This window comes from Callorhinus ursinus, unplaced genomic scaffold, assembly GCF_003265705.2.
Source record: "Callorhinus ursinus isolate GAN/ISIS: 27379988/994484 unplaced genomic scaffold, GSC_fseal_2.0 scaffold110, whole genome shotgun sequence".
In the NCBI taxonomy this organism is placed as follows: Eukaryota; Metazoa; Chordata; class Mammalia; order Carnivora; family Otariidae; genus Callorhinus; species Callorhinus ursinus.
The window spans coordinates 165,465-185,344 of record NW_027397172.1 but is presented as its reverse complement, the minus strand read 5'-3'; the positions used below and the strand labels follow the sequence as shown (position 1 = coordinate 185,344).

At 49.1% G+C, this 19,880-nt stretch overlaps 1 protein-coding gene across 2 annotated transcripts; it reads right to left on the bottom strand.

The window, feature by feature from the left end:
- Positions 1-777: 777 nt before the first annotated feature.
- Positions 778-19,187, bottom strand: ZNF74 (zinc finger protein 74). Of its 2 annotated transcripts, none has more exons than XM_025857347.2 (5): positions 18,668-19,187; positions 18,232-18,317; positions 8,174-8,300; positions 7,635-7,733; positions 778-6,721 (listed from the first exon to the last, which is right to left on the bottom strand). In XM_025857347.2, the coding sequence occupies exons 1-5, from the start codon at positions 18,699-18,701 to the stop codon at positions 5,058-5,060; spliced, it is 2,010 nt and encodes a 669-aa protein (XP_025713132.1). In that variant the 5' UTR covers positions 18,702-19,187; the 3' UTR covers positions 778-5,057. The 2 variants fall into 2 exon arrangements, with proteins under 2 accessions (XP_025713132.1, XP_025713133.1); XM_025857348.2 differs by having other exon boundaries at positions 7,635-7,730.
- Between the last annotated feature and the right edge of the window lie 693 nt (positions 19,188-19,880).

The following is a 19,880-nucleotide window of genomic DNA, read 5'->3' as shown; positions in this document are numbered from 1 at the left end:
CAGGTGTGTGCTCCTGGGCTCCCTCCTATTGGTCACATCACAGCTTTGGTCAGGATAGGAACAACAGTGTCATTCTGGAGAAGAGCTATAGGAAGAGCTATGGACCCTATATTTTGCTCATTGTACCAGTTACAAAATAAGTATCTGTTGTTTTAACAATTCAGATTCAGTCCTAACTCATCATCTAGACATTGGTAGCATCTGGTGCATCTCCTTGCAGACACCCTGTAAATTGGGATCTTCTATGGGTTCCATCCCAGCTACCATGGGTTCCATCCCAGCTACCATGCCATGTTCACGGGGAGGCCCCCGACCTCCATTTCACCTTTTTTTTTGAGCAAGCAGGAGAACGATCCTAGCAGTGGCATCTAGCCACTGAGAGGAGCTGAATTTGGGGCAACGCTTCCTGCTGGGTGCAGGAGGAATTCCCATCCCAGGTTGTTCACTGCCAGGCAAAACCTGAATGAAATCTTGGGCTCCCTGTTGAACAATTCTGCTTGTTGCACCCAAAGCCCTAGAGAAGTGAGTTCATGTGTAGTAAATGTTAATGCACCCCTGGTGAATGGGGTTTATTTTAGTAATGCAGAGAAGACAAAATGTTAAAAAAATCTTTTTATAAATCCAATTATATCTTCATAACAAGGTAGGAAACCCACATAATCATTTTTGAGGTATGCCAAGAAGGTGTTTGGTAAAAATCAGCATCCAGTCCTGATTTTTTAAGTGTTGGCAAATCAGGTCTATAAAGATAGTTCATTAATGTGATAAACAAGCAGTCATGGCCAACAGTTGGCATTTCACCGAATAGTGAAAGAGCAGATCTGTCTCCCTTCAAGTCAAGATAAAGGTCCAGATGCTGTGCCAGTGAGGAATGAAACAACTGTGAGGAATGACAAATGGACTTAGGTTGTTTATTTTCTTACACACAAGAACTCAGAAAGTTGAATGCTGGTGGCTGTAATAGCTGCTCAAAAATTTCTTCCAAGGCCTAGGATCCTTCTATTTTTCCATTTCACTACATGTGACTTTTGTCCTCAGTTATCTCATGGTTACGAGATGGCTACTATACCTCCAGGCATTGCATCCAAGTTCCAGGCAGGAAGAAGGGGAGGGGGAGGAATACAAAGCAAAGACCTTCCCCAAATCTTGGCAGATTTCCACCTGAGCCTTGTTGTTCAGAATTGGGCCATGTGGTCACCCCGGCTGTAACAGAGTCTTTAGAGGTCAAAGTGTTCTGAGGTGACACACGTTGGTCCCCTACCCCAAACAGAATCTGCCACAGATGACCACTGCCACCCACACTGAGTGCTGTTCTGGAAGCGCTAGCCAACGTGGGTTTTAAAAAGAAACAAAATAAAAGGCTGTCTATATGAAAAGGAGAGGCAAGCTTTTTATTTCCAGGTTATATGACAGATTACCTAGAAAGTGCAATAAAATAGTAAATTGTTAGAGACCTAGAATAATTCAATGAAGTTGCTAGATATAAAATAAATATACAAAAAGATATATACAATCAATAGTTGTCCTATATAAAACAGAAAGGCTCGACTTAGAAAACCCACAAAATTAGAATGAACTCAAGAATAAACATATGTATTGAACATATATGTAAGAACACCTACAAGGAAAAAACTATACGGCTTTTCTGATGGTTAGAGGCAGATTTGAATGACTGGTGCCTTGATGCGAAGATTGAATGTTATATAGAACTGTCAGAATTCTTCACACACTAGTTAATTCTAATCAAAATCCCAATGAGGTGTGCAGGGGCAAGAAGAGGTTGAGCTCTGAGAAAAAGAATCCTGGGTTACCTGGAAGAACAGATTTTTAAAAAACCCTTAAAAAAGCCTACTGAAAATACTGTCCTGGTCAGTCCTACTACATATAAAGTGAATTATGAAGCTACTAACAGAAAAGAGAGGTCTAAGGAACAGTGAAGAATGCCATTCTAGAATGATGCAGGGACCTGCATCCCAAACAGATGGATGTAAGAGTTAAATGCAAAATATGGAACCAAAAAAGGATTTAAAGAACGGGCTTTCTAAGGGCTAAGGAAAAAGATAAAGAAAAAGACCAAAAAGACTCAATTGCACAGAATTTGAACATCTCTGTACATTAAAAATGTGGTAACAAAGATAAAAATGTATGTGCCAAGGTGCTGTGTGTGTGTGTGTGTGTGTATAAAGAACAAAGTATGGAATACACAATTCATACAAAGAGAAGAAAAAGTTCAAAAAACATGAACCAGTAACACTCTTGATGTATCAAAATGGTAAATACAAAAAGTGGAGATGAAGCCAAGTGTGTGCAAGGCTGCAGGGAAAAGGATGCTCTTGGGGCCCATGTGGGAGAATTAAGAATGTCGTGCTGGGTTCGACCTAGAGACAGTTTTGCAATGTTTGTGAACTCTGCCCATGAACTCCACTTCTCAGAATTCATTCTGAGGAAATGATCAAAGGGCAAAATGGCATTTATGTTCTAGAATTATTTATAGGTACAGATAATGATGTTCAACAATAAAGGAACAGACCAATCCTGATACAATGAGAAGACAGAGAAAGATACAGCCATCAATAATGTTTCTGAAAAATATTTTGTAATGTGGAAAATGCTCACCATAAAACGTTACATGGAAAAAGATAGAAATAACATGCAGAGAATGAATCTAGTTTTGCCTTAAAAGCAAAGGCATATTATATGTGCACAGAAAAGAACCAGAAGTAAATGCACCTCTGGCAGTGGCCTATGAACTGATACTGAGGGGTACTTTCATTCTTACAATTTCCTGAATATTTTTCCAAATTTCTTCAGCACATACATATTGCTTGTGTAAGCAGGAAAAAAAAAGTTTATATGTAAATGAAAGAAAGACATCAAGTCTCCAATGAAAAGAGGGGGAAAGGTATACTCAAATTATTTTCAAGATTAAAGACCAAAAATCAAAGCATGTTTGGGCACCTGGGTGGCTCAGTTGGTTGGGCAACTGCCTTCGGCTCAGGTCATGATCCTGGAGTCCCGGGATCGAGTCCCGCAATGGGCTCCCTGTTCGGCGGGGAGTCTGCTTCTCCCTCTGACCCTCTTCCCTCTCGTGCTCTCTATCTCTCATTCTCTCTCTCTCAAATAAATAAAATCTTTAAAAAAAAAAGAATCAAAGCATGTTCAATATCCAACCGCATTAATTATTGAAGGTGCAAAGTATGGTGATCGTAAGGTGCCACTCAGCTGAGTACCTAGAAGCACTCACGGCAGGGCTGACAGCAGCCACTGTGTCCAGGGCCCCACAGAGATGTTTTCATTTTAAGTTCTTTTGAAGTAAGGAGAAAAATGAGTTTGATAATGATGAACTAAGCCCAGACTGTATTTGTCTTTTACAAATGCAGCTGTACAATAGGACTTTTCTTACTTGTCAGATAAGCGACTGTGGGCTGCCACGATGTGACCCCAGGGACCATGTTACGGGAGGCCGGCTTGCACACTCTGGAGGAACGCAGTGGGGTGGTAGGTGCCCAGGAGCACCGCTGTGTGGTCACCGTGCCCTGAATGAAGACTGTCTGGACACCCAGCTTTGAGCAGGGAGTCCTCTGTCTCTGGGAGATGCCATGTGGGGGACGTTCCTACCTGACCACTATTGCTGACGATTTCTTCCTAATGAAATGGTGTGACTTTACACACCATCAAAACCATACAGAAATGATTCCTGAGGTTGTTCATTTCCTTTATCTCAAAATTTTCACTTTTAGAAATCTAAGAAAACGCTAAAGAAGTATAATGCAAAAAGATGATCTATGAAGAATGGTTGTAACAGTGAAACGATCTATAATAGTGAAAACATGGAAATAACCTCAACATCCAACAAAAGAACATCTACTGGATGTTCTCCACTGAGAATTATAACTCCAGACAGTTCAGTTACGTGGGGAAAAATTCTGCTATGCAGCTAGGTAGAAAAAAAAGATTAAAATGATATATACACTATATTTGCAGTAATGTAAAAATCCACTTTGAAACAAGCAGAAGGTAATGTATCAAAGTGCGGAATGCAATTTATTAGGAATTATGGGGGTCTTTTTCCTTACTTCCACATTTCCCAAAATGTAGTTATTTTGCTGCCATAATTTAAAAAGTATACCAAAAAGCATTTCATAAACTATAGCTCTCTATATAAATGTAAAGTATTATCACTAAGAAAGCAGCTTAGACTTGCTTAGGACTGAGCGGAACGAACATTAATTCCAGAGGAACCCCGCCCACCACTGCAGAGAGCATGGGGACAGGCTCCATGGAGGGGCTCCTTCCGTAGGGCTGAGCTAGTGAGCGGAGCTCACTGGAGCAGAGGGAGGCCCTGCAGGGTGAAGGTGCGCTTCTAGACACATCTATCCCAGCACCAGACCCTGGATGGACGCCGAGCACCCACCTGTGTGCTCGCCATTTCCCAGCGGGGACTAGATGGCCAGGCCCAATGCTGGCATGTCAGGACCTGGCTGCACCGAAGCTGGGCCATGCTCCCGAGGCACAGGTGCTGTCACTACCAGATGACCCTGCAGTAGAGCTGCTTTAGTGAGGTGAGTCCAGGAAATCTGCCTTTTCCTAAACCCCCAGCATTCAAGATCATTCTCCCCTCCTGGAATATACTTAACGTTCACTTGGAATACTGTTCATAACTCTTCTGTTTGTTTTTATTATCATCATTAACATTCTAAACATAACCACGTACAAAGGAAATTCCTGATCGAGATCATGCCAGGAGCCCGTCCGAGGACACAATGATCGATATACTTTCTTTCTGTCTGCAGGAAAGACCTATTCCCCGTGTCAGTGTCTTGCAAGCCCATTAAGGAAAGCAGGATGACGGGACTTCCTCAGATGGCCCTCGGCTCCTCTCCTACAGTGGCGCGCTCACTGGGGCGGTGATGACCTCTGAGAGAGTTGTCCCAGCGCGTGGGACATGGGCACAGGCGGCAGGGCCAGTCTCTACTGTGGAGGCACGGGCAGGCTGTGCATGTCTGAGCTGCTGTGCTTTCTGGGGGAGGAGCAGGGCCGAGGGCGGGCACACCGCACTAATTTCCAGGCTCGCTGCCCAGCGGGGAAGTCCTGCTGGCCGAGGGCTGCGCCGCACACAGGAGCTTTGCCATGTCCAGGGCGTCGACTGGATCCACGCTGCTCACGCCCGCGCCCCCTGCGCCTAGCAGGGCGCCTGGCACGTAGTAGGTGCTCAGCAGGTGCTTGTTGAACTGGATGGCAAAGGGCTTCTCCTCGCTGTGTCTTCTCCGGTGTTCTGTGAGGTGGGCACTCCAGCCAAACATTTCCCCACACTCGTTACACCTGAATGACTTCTCCCCAGCGTGGGTCTTCTGATGTTTGATGAGACAGTGATTCTGGCTGAAGGCCTTGCCGCACTCGCCGCATTTGTAGGGCTTCTCCCCGGTGTGGATGCGCTGGTGCACGATGAGGGACGAGTGGCAGCTGAAGGCCTTCCAGCAGCGGCTGCAGTCAAAGGGCTTCTCGCCGGTGTGGATGCGCTGGTGCACGACGAGGTAGGAGTGGGAGCTGAAGGCCTTGCCGCACTCGTTGCACTTGAACGGCTTCTCGCCACTGTGGATGCGCTGGTGCACGACGAGGTAGGAGTGGCAGCTGAAGGCCTTGCCGCACGCGCCGCACTTGAACGGCTTCTCGCCCGTGTGGGTGCGCTGGTGCAGGGTGAGGCGCGAGCGGCTGCTGAAGGCCTTGCCGCACTCGCCGCACTTGAACGGTTTGTCCCCGTTGTGGATCTTCTCGTGCACCGTCAGGGACGAGTGGCAGGTGAAGGCCTTGCCACACGCGCCGCACTGGTAGGGCTTCTCGCCGGTGTGGATGCGCTGGTGGCGCGTCAGGTGCGTCCTCTGGTTGAAGGCCTTGCCGCACGCGCCGCACTGGTACGGCTTCTCGCCCGTGTGCACACGCAGGTGCATGTTGAGCAGTGAGCTGCAGCTAAAGGCCTTCTCGCAGGCGCTGCACTTGTAGGGCCGCTCGCCCGTGTGGATCCGGTGATGCACGTTCAGCGACGAGTGGCAGCTGAAGGCCTTCCCACACTCGCCGCAGAAGAACGGCTTCTCCCCGGTGTGGATGCGCTGGTGCTCGATGAGGTTGGTGCTCCAGGTGAAGGCCTTGCCGCACTCGTGGCATTTGTAGGCTTTCTCCCGGGCGTGCCACCGCCGGTGTAGGGTCAGGGACGAGCTCTGCCTGAAGGCCTTCCCGCACTCACCACACACGAAGAGGCCAGCCCCGGCCACGGCGCCCCGCTGCCCGCTCCCGGGTGGGTGTTCGCCGCGCTCGCTGGACTTGCCGGGGCCTCTCCCTGGGCCTGCGCTCCGCTGCCTGGGGGCCGCCTCGCCAGACTGGAAGCTCTCGGTGGGCCCGTCAGGAGGGTCTCCTTGGGCAGGAATGGCCTCGGGGGTGAAGAGGGTGCACCCAGGGGGGGAATCCTTCTCCAAAGCCTTGTGGCCGTGCCAGTGCCCCTCCGGGGGAACATGCCCACTGCCGCCTGGTGCTGACCTCCGCAGCGCAGCCTCACCCCGCACGGGAGCAGCCGCGGGGCCCTCGCGGGCCTGCCCGACGCCCAGACCGGAGCTCTGGACCCTAGACCGCCCCAGTGGCTCGGTGATCGGCTCTTGGCAAGGCTCTTCCTTGTAAACGCCCTGCTGTTGACACGACCTGTCCTTCACCCCAGGCCCGGGCTCCCCTTCTATAAGAAACGGGAAATGCAATCTTCCGTAAGCAGGCAGAGGCGTGCCACTAGAGCCCAGACTGAGGTCGGACAGGGGCTCGGATAAGCACAGAGAGGGCAGGCCAACAGCCAGAGCGCCCAAAGGCCTGAGGGCCAGAGCCAAGGGGCATGCATCTCGCATCTTGGGTGAGATGGGCCGCAGGGAGGAGGAGGAACCAGGGAACTCTAAGGCGAGCCAGGGGGCGAGGGATGGAGCAGGGCTCACGGGGTCTGGCAGTTGGACATGATTCACTTATTGAGACATCGACTGAGAGACGGCTGTGTGTTGGAACCGGGTCGGGGCTGGGCATGAACACGGGGTAAACACAAGTCCAGGAATGCTAATTATATCTAAATTCTTCCCTGGTGCCAGGAGGGAAGAGAATGCCCCCAGACTGCCTCTCTTTGGTCTTTCCTCCAGAATGCTTGCAACTGTAAATGTGTGCTCTGGCCCTGAGATGTACGTATATTCCTTTAAAAGCTAAATTTGTCTCTTGTCAACTTCGCGTCCCTGCAGGGCCGTCCCCCTCGGAGTCAGCTCTGCGAACCGTGACCCCCACCTCTCCACACCCCCAGGCTGACTATGCCTTCTTCTCGGTGAGGGAGGCCCTGGACCCCAGGTCCACACATACTCCCCGCCCCGTCCATCCAACAAGTGCCACTTGTGAAATGTTTCTCGAGACATAGACATGATTTCTGTCTCCTGCCAGCTGAAGGCAGATGTCTTTGCCTGTTTTGCTCACCACTGTATTTCCAGCAGTCTTCCCCACACGCCGTCGGTGCTCTGTGTGTGTTGAAGGAAGGAAGGGAAGCAGGACCACAAGGAGGCGGGGTGGGGGGTGGTGCTGGGAGGCAGGAGTCTGCATATCCTTCCACTGTGTCCCCCACTCACCTGAACAAGCCCCTCCAGGGACTTCTCTGGGCATCTGCCATGGCTCCTCGCCTCGTTCCAGGTGGGAGATCACATCTGGCTTACAGACTGGGGGTCCTGCTTGCAAGGAGGAAGTGGTATGTGTGGTTCTGCGTGCTGTGGCTCCCCAGGGTGGGGCTGTCTGGGCCAGCACCCAAGGTGTGTGTTATCCCCAGGGATGGGGGATCTTACACTCAGAACCCAAACTCAAGGGTGCACTCTGAGGATCCCATCGGTACCGAGGCCCTGCCCTGTCTCCCTCGGAAAGCTCCAGGGCAGGCTGGGCTCCCAGGCCCTGTCCACCCTCTCCCTCTCTTCTGGCTCCAGCCCGGGACCAGCCCCACCTCAGGCAAGGATGCTGGCAGTTACATGCACTGCCCAGCCCCAGTGTGAGTGCAGCGGCCACATCTCCCACATCCTGCAGGGCCTGCACCAGGGCCGGCACCGAAGGGAGGCTTGGTAATACCTATGGCATGTCAGAATGGCCAGACTGTACACTGGGCTTCGAGGAGCTGTCTTACCCAGGGAAAGAAGGTTCTGGTAGTTCTCCAGCATCACGTCACGGTACAAGGCCCTCTGAGGGGAGTCTAGCTGGCCCCACTCCTCCTGGGTGAAGTCCACAGCCACATCCTTGAAAGTCACTGATTCCTGGAATGACATGCACATTCTCATTTGCCCAGGACGGGACTGATTCGGACTGTGTTCATGGTTCCAAGGGAGCCACATGTCAATTGAGGACCTTAGGAATGAAGGGTTAACCTCTAGTGACCTTCTCCTGAGTATGGAAGGTTGTGCTATAGGCCCCGTCTATCATACAGCCCCAACATACACACCACGCCGGGGCCGGGACTCACCAAGCGGACCTGGCCTTCTAGACTGGGAGGGCCAAGCTACCTGGCCAGCCTGGGTGCTGGTGCCTCTGTGGGCTGGAGGCTGCGGTGAGTTCTGGGTAAGATGCTATGCTTCCCAGGGTCAAGAATGTCAAACTTAAGAACTTGAAAGAATAGTACAGAGAACCCAGAAGCCCTATTCAAATCTCACCATCGCAAAAGGACCCTACTCTGGACAGGAAGCCGTTACCACACCCTAAGGAAGAAAACTCTGTACTTATCAGCAAGTTCTGTCAGCAAGAGACCAAGGGAGCCACTCTCAGTTCTTCCTGCCTGCGTCCCACACCTTCCCACGGGACCCCTGCTCCCCTGCCCTCCCTGGGCCCATGTACTGACCTGTGCCCACCCTCCCCAGCCCTGGTCACTGACACTTGCACGCACTCCTGTTTTAGAACCCCAGGCTCTTCTGCTGACCGGGGCTCCTCACCCACTTTGGAGCCTCTAGGCTGCCATCCCCAATGTTCCTCTTGCTCTCCATGCTCCAATCCCACCTTGGGTCCCTCTTGCCAGCAAATAAGCTCTCAAAACCCATCAGGGTGCTGATCTAAGGTGGCAAGGGTGGTTTGCTCTTTAAAGATGCGGGCGCCATGGGAGCCTGGCTTAAATCGTAGACAGGGCATTATATTAGACATAAGAACGAAGAATAAACTAAGCAGGGGAGGCCTGGCTCCCACCTATCTGTTTGCTGGGAGTGACTGGCATGCGGCCAAGCTCCCAGGGGTCACCAGGTTTCTCTGGAAACCCTGGGTCTGCAACAGCACCCATGGTCAGGCACGGGGGTGCGGAATGTCAAGACTTGAGAGGCCTTGTGACTATCAGGCAGTCGGGAAGAGTGGGGACATCCTTTGGGGTCACAAGAGCTTTGCCCTTTAGCTCTAAAAGTGGTTTATACTTTTAGATAATTCTCAATGTTGCTGCAGACTAAACTGTGTCCCCCTGAAATGCCTATGTGGAAGCCCTCCCTTCCAACGTGACTGTGTTTGGAGACAGGGTCTTTAGGAGGTAGCTGAGGTTACGTGGGGTCATAAAGGTGGGCTCTGATCTGACAAGTCTGGTGGCCTCCGAGAAGAGGACAAAAGAGATCCCCCCCACCCCCAGCCCGTGTGTTCTGAGGACAGACCACCTGAGAGCACCGTGAGAGCCAGGTAGAGAGCTGCAGCAAACCAGACCCTGCCAGCACCCTGATCTCATACATCTCTGACTTCTTGCCTTTGGAACTGTGAGAAAATCAATTTCTGCAGTTGAAGCTGCCAAGTCAGGGTATTTTGTTATGGCAACCCATGCTAAGACAAACACCAACATAAAACAGGAGGAAAGATAAAGCCCCTCTTTATACCACACACAAAATGCAACTCCGGGTGCGGCAAGGATCTAAGTGTGGGGGCTTCTGGGAGACAAGATCATAAGTCCCTGGCCGGTATGACAGCAAACCCAGAAACCAGGAGGAGAAGATTTACATTTGCTCTATGAAAGTTTACGTTTTCCTTTTTTAAAGATTTTATTGATTTGAGAGAGTGAGCACGAGTGGGCAGAGGGGCAGGGAGAAGGAGACACCCCGCTGAACAGGGAGCCCAACTCGGGGCTCGATCCCAGGACCCTGGGGTCCTGACCTGAGCCAAAGGCAGACGCTTAACCAACTGAGCCACCCAAGTGCCCTGAAAGTTTATGTTTTCTGCAGGCAACACTAACAGATCATTAAGAAAAAAGAAAAAAAGAAAATGGGCATAGAGTATAAGCAGAAAATTCACAGAAGACTGGCAAATGATTAAGAAGCACATGAAGAGACACTCAATCACACTAGACATCCCGAAATGAGAAATAAAACAGAAAGATACCATTTCGCATGTAGCAGAGAGGCAAAATGTTTAAAGCCTGGAAATACCAACTGTGGGCTGGTCCATGGGGAAATGGGATGGTCTTACATCGTTGGACAGGGGTAAGGGGGACATCCATTTTGGAAAGCGAAACCTATTCTACTATCTCTAGTAAAGCTGAGAGAGTGTGTTCCCTGTGTCTGAAAGCCCACTGTGAGATTCCTATCCAGCCTAGAGTGGCTAAGAAAACACTGGAAACATGCTGCAGCCCACTGGTAGGGATGAATACAGAACAGGATACAGTGCAGCAGTGGAAACAAACACAGTGGAGTAACCTGTCCCATGGGGAGCTCTTAAGAGTGTGGCAGTGGTTACAAAAGCAGGCTGAGGAGAACCATGCCCAGTGTGATGTGCATCTAGGTCTGCTGTCTGGTGGATAAGGGCACAGACTCTGAGCTCAGTGGCCCATGTGGGCTCCCCACTCTTGCCCTTACTAGCTCTATGAGTCGGGGGTGCCTCAGGTGCCTTGTCTGCTAATAGTCCCTGTGTCATTCCATCACTGAGAGGATCCAGTGAATTACTACTATGTGTGAAGCGCTCATCCGAGGGGCTGGTGGATGGCAGGTGCCCTATGGTGTTTGCTGTTAGTCACTGTCCTCTGAAACTATCACAGACTGAGGAGGGCAGGAGAGAAGGGAGATGTGGGGGAGGATGCACCTGCCTTTACCTGCAATGTTTCATTTTTTAAAATGATTCGGAACCAATATGACAAAATTTAGACATTAATTTTGCAAAGTAGGTACATAGAAGGTTGTAATGATTCTGTTTAAATGTTTCAAAATTCTAAAAGTAAGAAAAAGCCATTCAAGGAGGAAGAAAGGCAAATTCCCAATGGACTAGGAGAAGACTAATGATTTGTCAGGAAAATATAAATTGAAACAAAAATAAGGTCATGCGTTTTCCCTAATCAGAGTGAGTAGCACCAATGAAAACCTGGTATCCCGGCCATGAGGAAGCACTTTTGGTGGAGTGGGAATTGTTATACCCTTTTGGGTCCTCGCATGGCAGAAACAAAAGTTCCTGCACATAAGGAAGCAAATGCAAGGCTGGGGATCACGGCACTGTACTTACCCCAAACCAACCAACCACGGCACTAGGACAGCTGGCTAAGTTAGGGTACATGCACACAGGCCGACTGTGGAAAATAATGCAGCCAGCCAAAGAGAGGCGCTGTACGTTATGCTAAGGGAAGGAGGCCAGAAGAAGGCGGCTACATACTGTGTGATCCCATTTATGTGAAATGCCCAGAATAAGGAACTATAGAGAGACAAAAAGACAAAGTAGCGGTTGCTGAGAGCTAGACTGACTGCTGATGGGCACAGGGGTTCTTTTTGGGCTGAGGAAATGGACTGTGGGGACAGTTGCACTACCCCGTGAACGCACTCAAAACCACTGAATTGTACGCTTGCAAAGGGTGGATTTTATGGTATGTGAATTATACACCAATTCGAACAAAGGGTAGCACTGGAATGTATACAGTATGATCCCATTTTCAAAATGACACGCTGAAGCCCTGTGTCTGTGTACTCTGGGGTCTGCGTCCGTGAACCAGGGGAGAGATGTGGAAGAGTAAATGTCAAAACCGAGGACACTGGATACCTCAGGGAAATGTGACTGTAGGCGCAGGGAAGGGAGATTAGTAACAGACTCTGCTGTGGAACTTTGTTACACAGCAAATACCGGTTCTGTAAATTTCCAAGAAGAAGGAAAATCAAAGCAGAGCAGGGATTAGTTGTACCATTTTGGTCCGGCCACCTGGTTTCCTTGAGCCTCAGTTTCTGCAGCTAGGGAAGGGACTGGGAGCACTGGGGCCTTCTGCGGTTGAGGAGAAAATGAAGTGGGGTAGAAGTATGACAGTCTTGGGTCCCAAGGAAAGGACCCAGCATCTGTCAGTCCCCGCTTGGCCATCTCCTACCCCTCTGGCTGGGCACACCAGGAGGCTGGAGACCCTGCCCCTGGTCCGATGAGAAGAGAACAAAGAGCAGTCTGTGCCGCATCCAGAATCATGACAGGAACATCTACTGTCTCAGGCCTTAGAGGAGGGGCAGACCACAGCAGAGAGGCTAAGGGCCCAGAAATGGGGTGGGTTGGGCTTTGGGAGTACAGTGAGCTGAGGTGGCCGAGCTGTGTGTCCTGAGACTTCATGCTCCCGGAGCTCTGGCGTCAGGGGAGGAGGAGTGGGAGGTGCCGCTATGGCCAGAGTCAGAAGACAGGTACTCCAGGGTGAGGATGCTTGTATGGTGCAGCAGGATGGACAGAGGGAAGGCATGAGAGAGGGACAACAGCTTCTGAGTGTGGGCTGGAGGAGTGAAGCAGCAGCCTGGTCAAAACTGGCTTTCCTGTTCCAGACACAAAAGGACCAGATTTGCCCTCTTACCTCAAACAACTAGTAAACTGGGCAAAACGTATAAAACAATGATTGATTTCAAGACACTGGCCAAGCTGCAGCTCAGAACACAGACCACTGAGAGAAGGGAAACAAAACGAGCCCTACAACCACCCCATCTTCCTACCCAGAAGGTTTCCAGACGGCAGTGCAGGCAGGTGGAACCCAGACAGAGCCTGTGGTCTCACCAAGTTGAAGAAGAACAGAGTTTAGGGAGTCCAGGAGATTAAAATCTCCAGGGCAACCTGCCAGAGCAGAGGGAGTTTCACAGACTCAGATCTCTGGATCCACTTGAGACCGACTGAGGACTGACAGGCATGTGCCTGGGAAGAAACACCCCCAAATCAGGAAAAGAAACACCAGAAAGAAGAAGGCAGAACAATCATTAAAACTCACACAAGGCTGGGAGTGGTTTATGTTCTGACCGGCCAGAGTAGAATGTCCTCCTGCTATATGGGCACTGAGTAAAGTCCCCAGGAGAGGATAGCTTCAGTGGTCTGACAAAATTAGCCCAAGACTAAAGACTTCTCTGGCCCCACTTTTTTTTTTTTTAAGAGTATATTTATTTGACACACAGAGAGAGCGAGCACAAGCAGGGGGAGAGGCAGGCAGAGGGAGAAGCAGGCTCCCTGTGAGCAGGGAGCCCAATGTGGGGCTCAATCCAAGGACCCTGGGATCATACCCTGACCTGCAAAGGCAGGCACTTAACCAACTGAGCCATTCAGGCGCCCCCTCTGGCCCCACCTGAACAAAACCTAAAGAGCAAGCCTTGAAAGGATCCAACTGATACTAAGTAATTTCAATGCATCCCAGAACAAATTCCTGAAATATTTAAGGAATTCCAAAAAAAAGCCAATACTCAACAAAGTAAAATTCACTCCAGCATCCAAAAAAGTAACTAAAAGGAAAAAACAAGTTAATAAAATCAGAAAAATTAAGAGTATACTACATCAGGGGTGCCTGGGTGGCTCTGTCGTTAAGCATCTGCCCTTCGGCTCGGGTTGTGATCCCAGGGTCCTGGGATGGAGCCCCGCATCAGGCTCCCTGCTCCGCGGGAAGCCTGCTTCTCCCTCTCCCACTCCCCCTGCTTGTGTTCCCTCTCTCGCTGTGTCTCTCTCTGTCAAATAAATAAATTTTAAAAATCTTAAAAAAAAGAGTATACTAAAACAGTATTTGTTTACCTCAAAAGAATGCATTAAGGGAGAAACAGAAACAAAAGAAACACAAGACATATAGAACACAAATAACAAAATGGCAGATGTAAATCCAGCCATATCAATAATTACATTAAATGTGAATGGTCTTAATACTTCAATTGGAAATTAGAGACTGTCAAATTGAATTTAAAAATTAAGACCCAACCATACATACATCAGCTATAGAAACCAACTTTAAAAACAAAGAGAAAGGTAGATTAAAAGGGGAAGAATGAGAAAAGATATAATCTGCAAATACTCATCAAAAGAAAGCTGAAGTGGCAATATTAACATTAGACAAAGCAGATCTCAAAGCAAAGGACATCATCAGAGACAAAGAGAGGTGTTATACAATAATCATTACATGATTATGTAATGGTCATTACCACAACAGCAATTCATTAAGGGCTCACAACAATCTTGGGTGCCTGGGTGGCTCAGTTGGTTGAGCAACTGCCTTCAGCTCAGGTCATGATCCTGGAGTCCCAGGATCGAGTCCCATATTGGGCTCCTTGCTCAGCAGGAAGTCTGCTTCTCCCTCAGACCCTCCCCCCTCATGTGCTCTCTCTCTCTCTCTCAAATAAATAAACAAAATCTTAAAAAAAAAAAGAGCTCACAACAATCTTAAACATACATATTCCTACTAACAGAGCTTCAAAATACATAAAGCAAAAACTTGATAAGACTGAAGAAAAACAGACAAATCCACTATTATACTTGGAATTTCAACAGTCATCTCTCTCAATAATTGATAGAACACATAAGCAGAAAATATGTAAGGGTACGGAACAACTGATTAACACATCATTCGACTTAAGGACTTAATTGACATTCACAGAACACTCTAGCTGACAAAAGCAGAAGGCACATTCTTTTCAAGTGCATACAGAACATTTACCAAGATAAAGCACATTCTGGGCAATACAATAAATATTAGTAAATTTGAAAAAATTCAAATCATACAAAGTTCCTTCTCTAACTATAACAGAATTAAATTAGAAATCTATAATAGAGGGGCACCTGGGGGGCTCAGTCATTAAGTGTCTGCCTTCGGGTCAGGTCATGATCCCGGGGTCCTGGGATCAAGTCCCACATCAGGCTCCCTGCTCCGCGGGTAGCCTGCTTCTTCCTCTCCCACTCCCCCTGCTTGTGTTCCCTCTCTCGCTGTGTCTCTCTCTGTCAAATAAATAAATAAAATCTTAAAGAAAAAAAGAAATCTATAATAGAAAGATATCTAGAAAAAGATCCTCCAAATATTTGGAAATTAAACAACACATTCCTAAATAACACATGATTGAAGAAGAAATCACAACAGAAACTGTAACTATTTTGAACCGAATAAAAGTGAAAATACAATATAAAACTTGTGGGGTGTAGGTTAAGGCAGTGCTTAGAGGGAAATTTATAGCATTGGCTGCTATATGAGAAAAGAAGAAAGGTGTCCGATCAATGTCTGAGTTTCAACTTTAAGAAACCAAAATAAGTAAAGAAATAATAAGGATCTGAAATAAATGAAATAGGAATAGAAAAGCAACAGAGAAAATCAATGAAACCAAAAGATGGCTCTTGGAAATGACCAATACAATTGATAATTAAATATACATTTACTATCTGACTCAGCAATTCCTCTCAGATGTTCATTCAAGAGAAATTAAAGCACGTCTATATTTGTACTCAAACGTTTATAGGTTTACTTGTAATAGCCAAAACTTGGAAACAACCTAATGTCCCCTAATGAACAAATTGTAAATACCCATACAATGGTGTTTTGTGCTGAGTTGTGATCCCTCCAAATTCATATGTTGAAGCCCTAGCCTGCAATACCTCAGAAAAATGACTATATTTGGAGATAGGGTCTTTAACGAGATAATTAAGGTAAAAGATGAGGTCATTATGGTGAGCCATCATCCAATAGGACTGGTATCCTTATAATAAAAAGGAAATTTGGGAGCCAGACGTGTACAGAGAAAGACCATGTGAAGACACTGGGGGAAGGTACCTTCACAAACCAAGAAGAGAGGCCTCAGAAGAAACCAACCAGCTGACATCCTGATCTTGAACTTCCAGAATTGAGACAGTAAATTGCTATGGCAGCCCTTGCAACCTAATACAAATGGTATATTACTCAGCAATAAAAAGGAACAAACTACTGATTCACAAAAAGACATGAACTCAAAAGCATTATGCTAAGTGGAATTAGAAACCAAAGACTATGTGGGGCACCTAGCTGGTTCAGTTAGTACAGCAAGTGACTCTTGATCTCAGGGTTGTGGGTTTGAGCCCCACACTGGGTGTAGAGATTACTTAAAATCTTTTAAAAAAGAAACCAAAGACTACATACTATATATTTCCGTAAGAAATTCTTAAAGAGGCAAAACTGTGGTTGCCAAGGAGCGGGGGGAGAGGACTGACGGCAAAGGGGCATGAAGGAACTTTTTGGGTGATGGAAACATTCTAGCTTATGATTGTGGTGCTGGTCACACAACTGTACACATTTGCCAAAACTCATCAAATCCGCTACTTAAAATCAGAGGACTTTACTGTATATAAATTACACCTCAATAAATGTGATCCAAAAACCCACTGGATTTCAGGGAGATGAGAAGGTGCGGGTGACGACACATGCTGAGAACATGCCCATAACTGAGGCATGCAGGAATGAAGCATAATGGTCATGGTGTTGGCAGAGGAAAAGAAAAACATGGGCAGAAACAAAGCTCCAGAGATGTCAGAATGTGGTGCTGGAGAAAGGGGACTATCAGAGGCTACATGGCTTCTGTGTGGGAGTATCAACTGGCAAGGGCAGAAGGATCTTAGCCTTGCACAGGCCTGTCTGGGGGTTATTGCCACTGGGAGAGTCAAAGGCAGATGTGTGGTAATGAAACTAGTGGGGAAATCAGAACAGATTGTGTGGGATGTCCCGGGAGAGCAAAACACTTGACTGTGAGTCTGAGTGGGACTGCCAGGCGAGCAGAATACTCAGGAGAGGAGGACCAGTTACTCAAGGATCTAAGAAGTCGATCTTTTAGGAATAACACCTATGCACAAGAAGGATACTACCTTGAGGTAGTCACTCACAAGCACACACAGACATGCACATGTACTCTTTGCTGAATCATTTGAAGGTAAGTTGCAGACATCATGACATCTCACGCCATGGGCTTCACCTTGTATATCCTAAATATATTCTCTTATCCAATTACAGTGAGATCATCGCACCCAAAAAATTTAATGCTGATACCATATGATCTAAGATAAATCCATTTTCAAATTTCCTCAATTGTCCCAAACTGCCTTTGATTGAGTTTTTTGGATCTGTGGCCTGTCAAAGATCATGTACTACATTTGACTGTCACGTCTCTTCAGTTTATTACAGAATGACAGAGCATTCTAACACATTACAGAAGCTAGGCATATCTCATAATGTTTTATAGTTATTTCTATTTTTCTGTAATCAGACCCCTTTCAAGTGGGAGGTTAACAGAACCACAAAGGACCCTCAACCCTCCAGACATTTTCACTACTGCAAACTCTCCTTATCAGCTGTACCCTTTTAAATACTGTGAGGGATGGGGGTGGTTTAGGTGGTAGAACAAAATGAGAAACAAAACCCAAAGTCTGTGAAAGAAGGGATTTGGGCCCTACTTAGCTGCATAAGTGGCCCCAAGGCCAATTCCTTGTTGAGCTCCCAGATCCTCTAAAACTCCAGATTTTTCCTTGACAGCCCCATTTCAGGATCCCCGCACAGAGGAAAAGCACACAGGGATGCACCCCCTACCATCACTCTTACCCTGGTGCTGCAACGCAGCCTTCCTTCAGTGCTTTCACACCCCCCTACCTGATTCCATCCCAGAAAACTCCCCACAGAGAGAGGACCATCCCCTAGGCCTGCATGTGGAGAAGTGATCTCATGTGAGCTGTCATCTACGTGCTCGGGTTCCACTAAAACCATTCCTAACAGCTCCTGGTATAGTGTTTCGCAAACAGGTCCTGGGCAAATGACCCACCCACTGGGCTGAACGAGGCTGCAAGGGGCACTCATTTCAAGGGCACACCTGGACTCTCTTCAATCGGAGCTGTTCCCATGCCCAGAACTTCCTGAGGAAGGGAGAGCAGGCCCTCAAGTTGGGGGTGGGGTGTCTTTGGATGACTGAAAATCCTGGGCAGGGGAAAAATGCCAACCCTCTTCATAAAGAAAGAGATGTTCAGAAGGAAGAAAAGACAACCACTCACCTCGGAACTGGCTTCCGGGAGACCCTGACCCAATTTATCCTCTGGATTCTTTTTGAGGGTAAGAGCAGGCTCCTGAGAGGGCAGAGCTGGGGAGGAGAAATGAGTCAAAGGGGCTGTTCTTCCCATAGCTACCAGGTGCATGGCTGAGCTAGAGCCCACTCTACCCCTGGCATGGGGGAGGATCAGAGGAGTCAGAAACCGTTCCCCGCAGGTGAGGTGGGGAGCGAGCCCCAATATCTGGCACAATCTGAAGGAAAAACTGCCATTCCCTTCCTCTTCAGCATGCCTGAGAAGTGGAAACAAACGGGTGTGCACGGTAAGGATGCAGGAGGCCTGACTTGGTTAGGTGCTTCTGGGAAACTAGCCTGACCTTTCTGAGTGTCAGTCTCCTCAAGCGCAAGTCCACAGACCCACTGACTAGAAGAGCCAACTGTACCTGTCTCCTGGGGCTTCGGGGCAGGGGTCTCCATGGCGCCCCTCGGCAGCGTTCCCCGGAGGCGTGGGCAGCTCTGCAGCCTCCTGGGCCCCAAGCCAGGCCCAGAGGCGCGGGTCCTGCTCCTGGGGCTCAGGGACAGCCTGCAGGGGAGCCCCGGGGGGTCGCACACGCACTCCCCGCTGCACGGTCACGCACGCGAAGCCCCCTGCGGACCCCCCTCCCACCAAGGTCGGGGTCAGGCAGGCTCAGCAAACGCCTCACACCCCAGGCTGCGCTCACGCCCCATCACCCCCGCCCCACGCAGCCCGTCACACACTCCGCCCGGGACACTGCGGGCCGGGACCAGGGCCGGCCTCAGGCTCAGCCGTCAGGAGCTATCGGCCGCAGAGCGCGTCCGGCAGACAGGCCCCGCGGCGGACGGACAGACCGACCGACGCTCGGAAGGATGCGCGAGCAAGAGGACCGGCCTCCCACAAAAGCCCACCGACTGCCACAAAGGAGCAACCCGGCGACCGCTGCGGGAAAGTGCGCCTGCGCGGACGGGCGCGAACTACAACTCCCGGTAGCCTTTGCGTCGCGCTGGCGCGGACTCCATTTCCCAGAGGGCGTCGGGGTCCCGGAGAAGCCCTTGCGCCCTGACGCAAACAGGCTTATGGCAGAGCCTTCTGGGAAATGTAGTTCCCGGCACAGTGACCGAGGGCTCTGGCCCCGCCCCACTCTCCTTCCCACCCATTGCTGCGAAAGGCGCTTGTGTCTCAGTGAGTGTGTGTTTATGTGGGGCGGTGTTTCTGTCTCATTGAGGGTGGGAGAGAGCGGTGCCCAGAAACGTGGAATTATCTTGTCAGTTCGTCCATGTCTTCAGGTGGTGTCGGGTGGGCTCCGACCCACATTCATCTTTGCAAAAAGACTCAGGCCTTTTAGCCTTAGGGACCCTAGAGGTGGTGGGCGTGCACCTGGGACCCCGGAGGAGGGAGCGCTCCAGCCTAGTTGTCAGGCCTGGTGGCTGCCCACCCTCAGGAGCTTGGGAAGGAGGGTCTGGGCTGTGGCGCAGCTCTGGCCCAGTGCTCTGACTTTTAACACAGTGATGACGCCAGTATTTATTGAGCACCAGCCACACGCTAGGAACGTTTCCTGCCTGGAAAGGGCTTAACATGTATTTTCTGGGAGAACATTCACAACAGCTCAGTGAAGTTTGGTAACTATTATTACCTTT

Bases quoted from the DNA above. Each gene is read 5' to 3' on its own strand.
- ZNF74 (XM_025857347.2), bottom strand. From the start codon at position 18,701: ATGGAGACCCCTGCCCCGAAGCCCCAGGAGACAG. The intron at 18,318-18,667 runs GTACAGTTGGCT...TCTCCTCCCCAG, and splicing joins CCCGAAGCCCCAGGAGACAG to CTCTGCCCTCTCAGGAGCCT. The intron at 8,301-18,231 runs GTGAGTGGTTGT...ATGTCATTCCAG, and splicing joins TCCCGGAAGCCAGTTCCGAG to GAATCAGTGACTTTCAAGGA.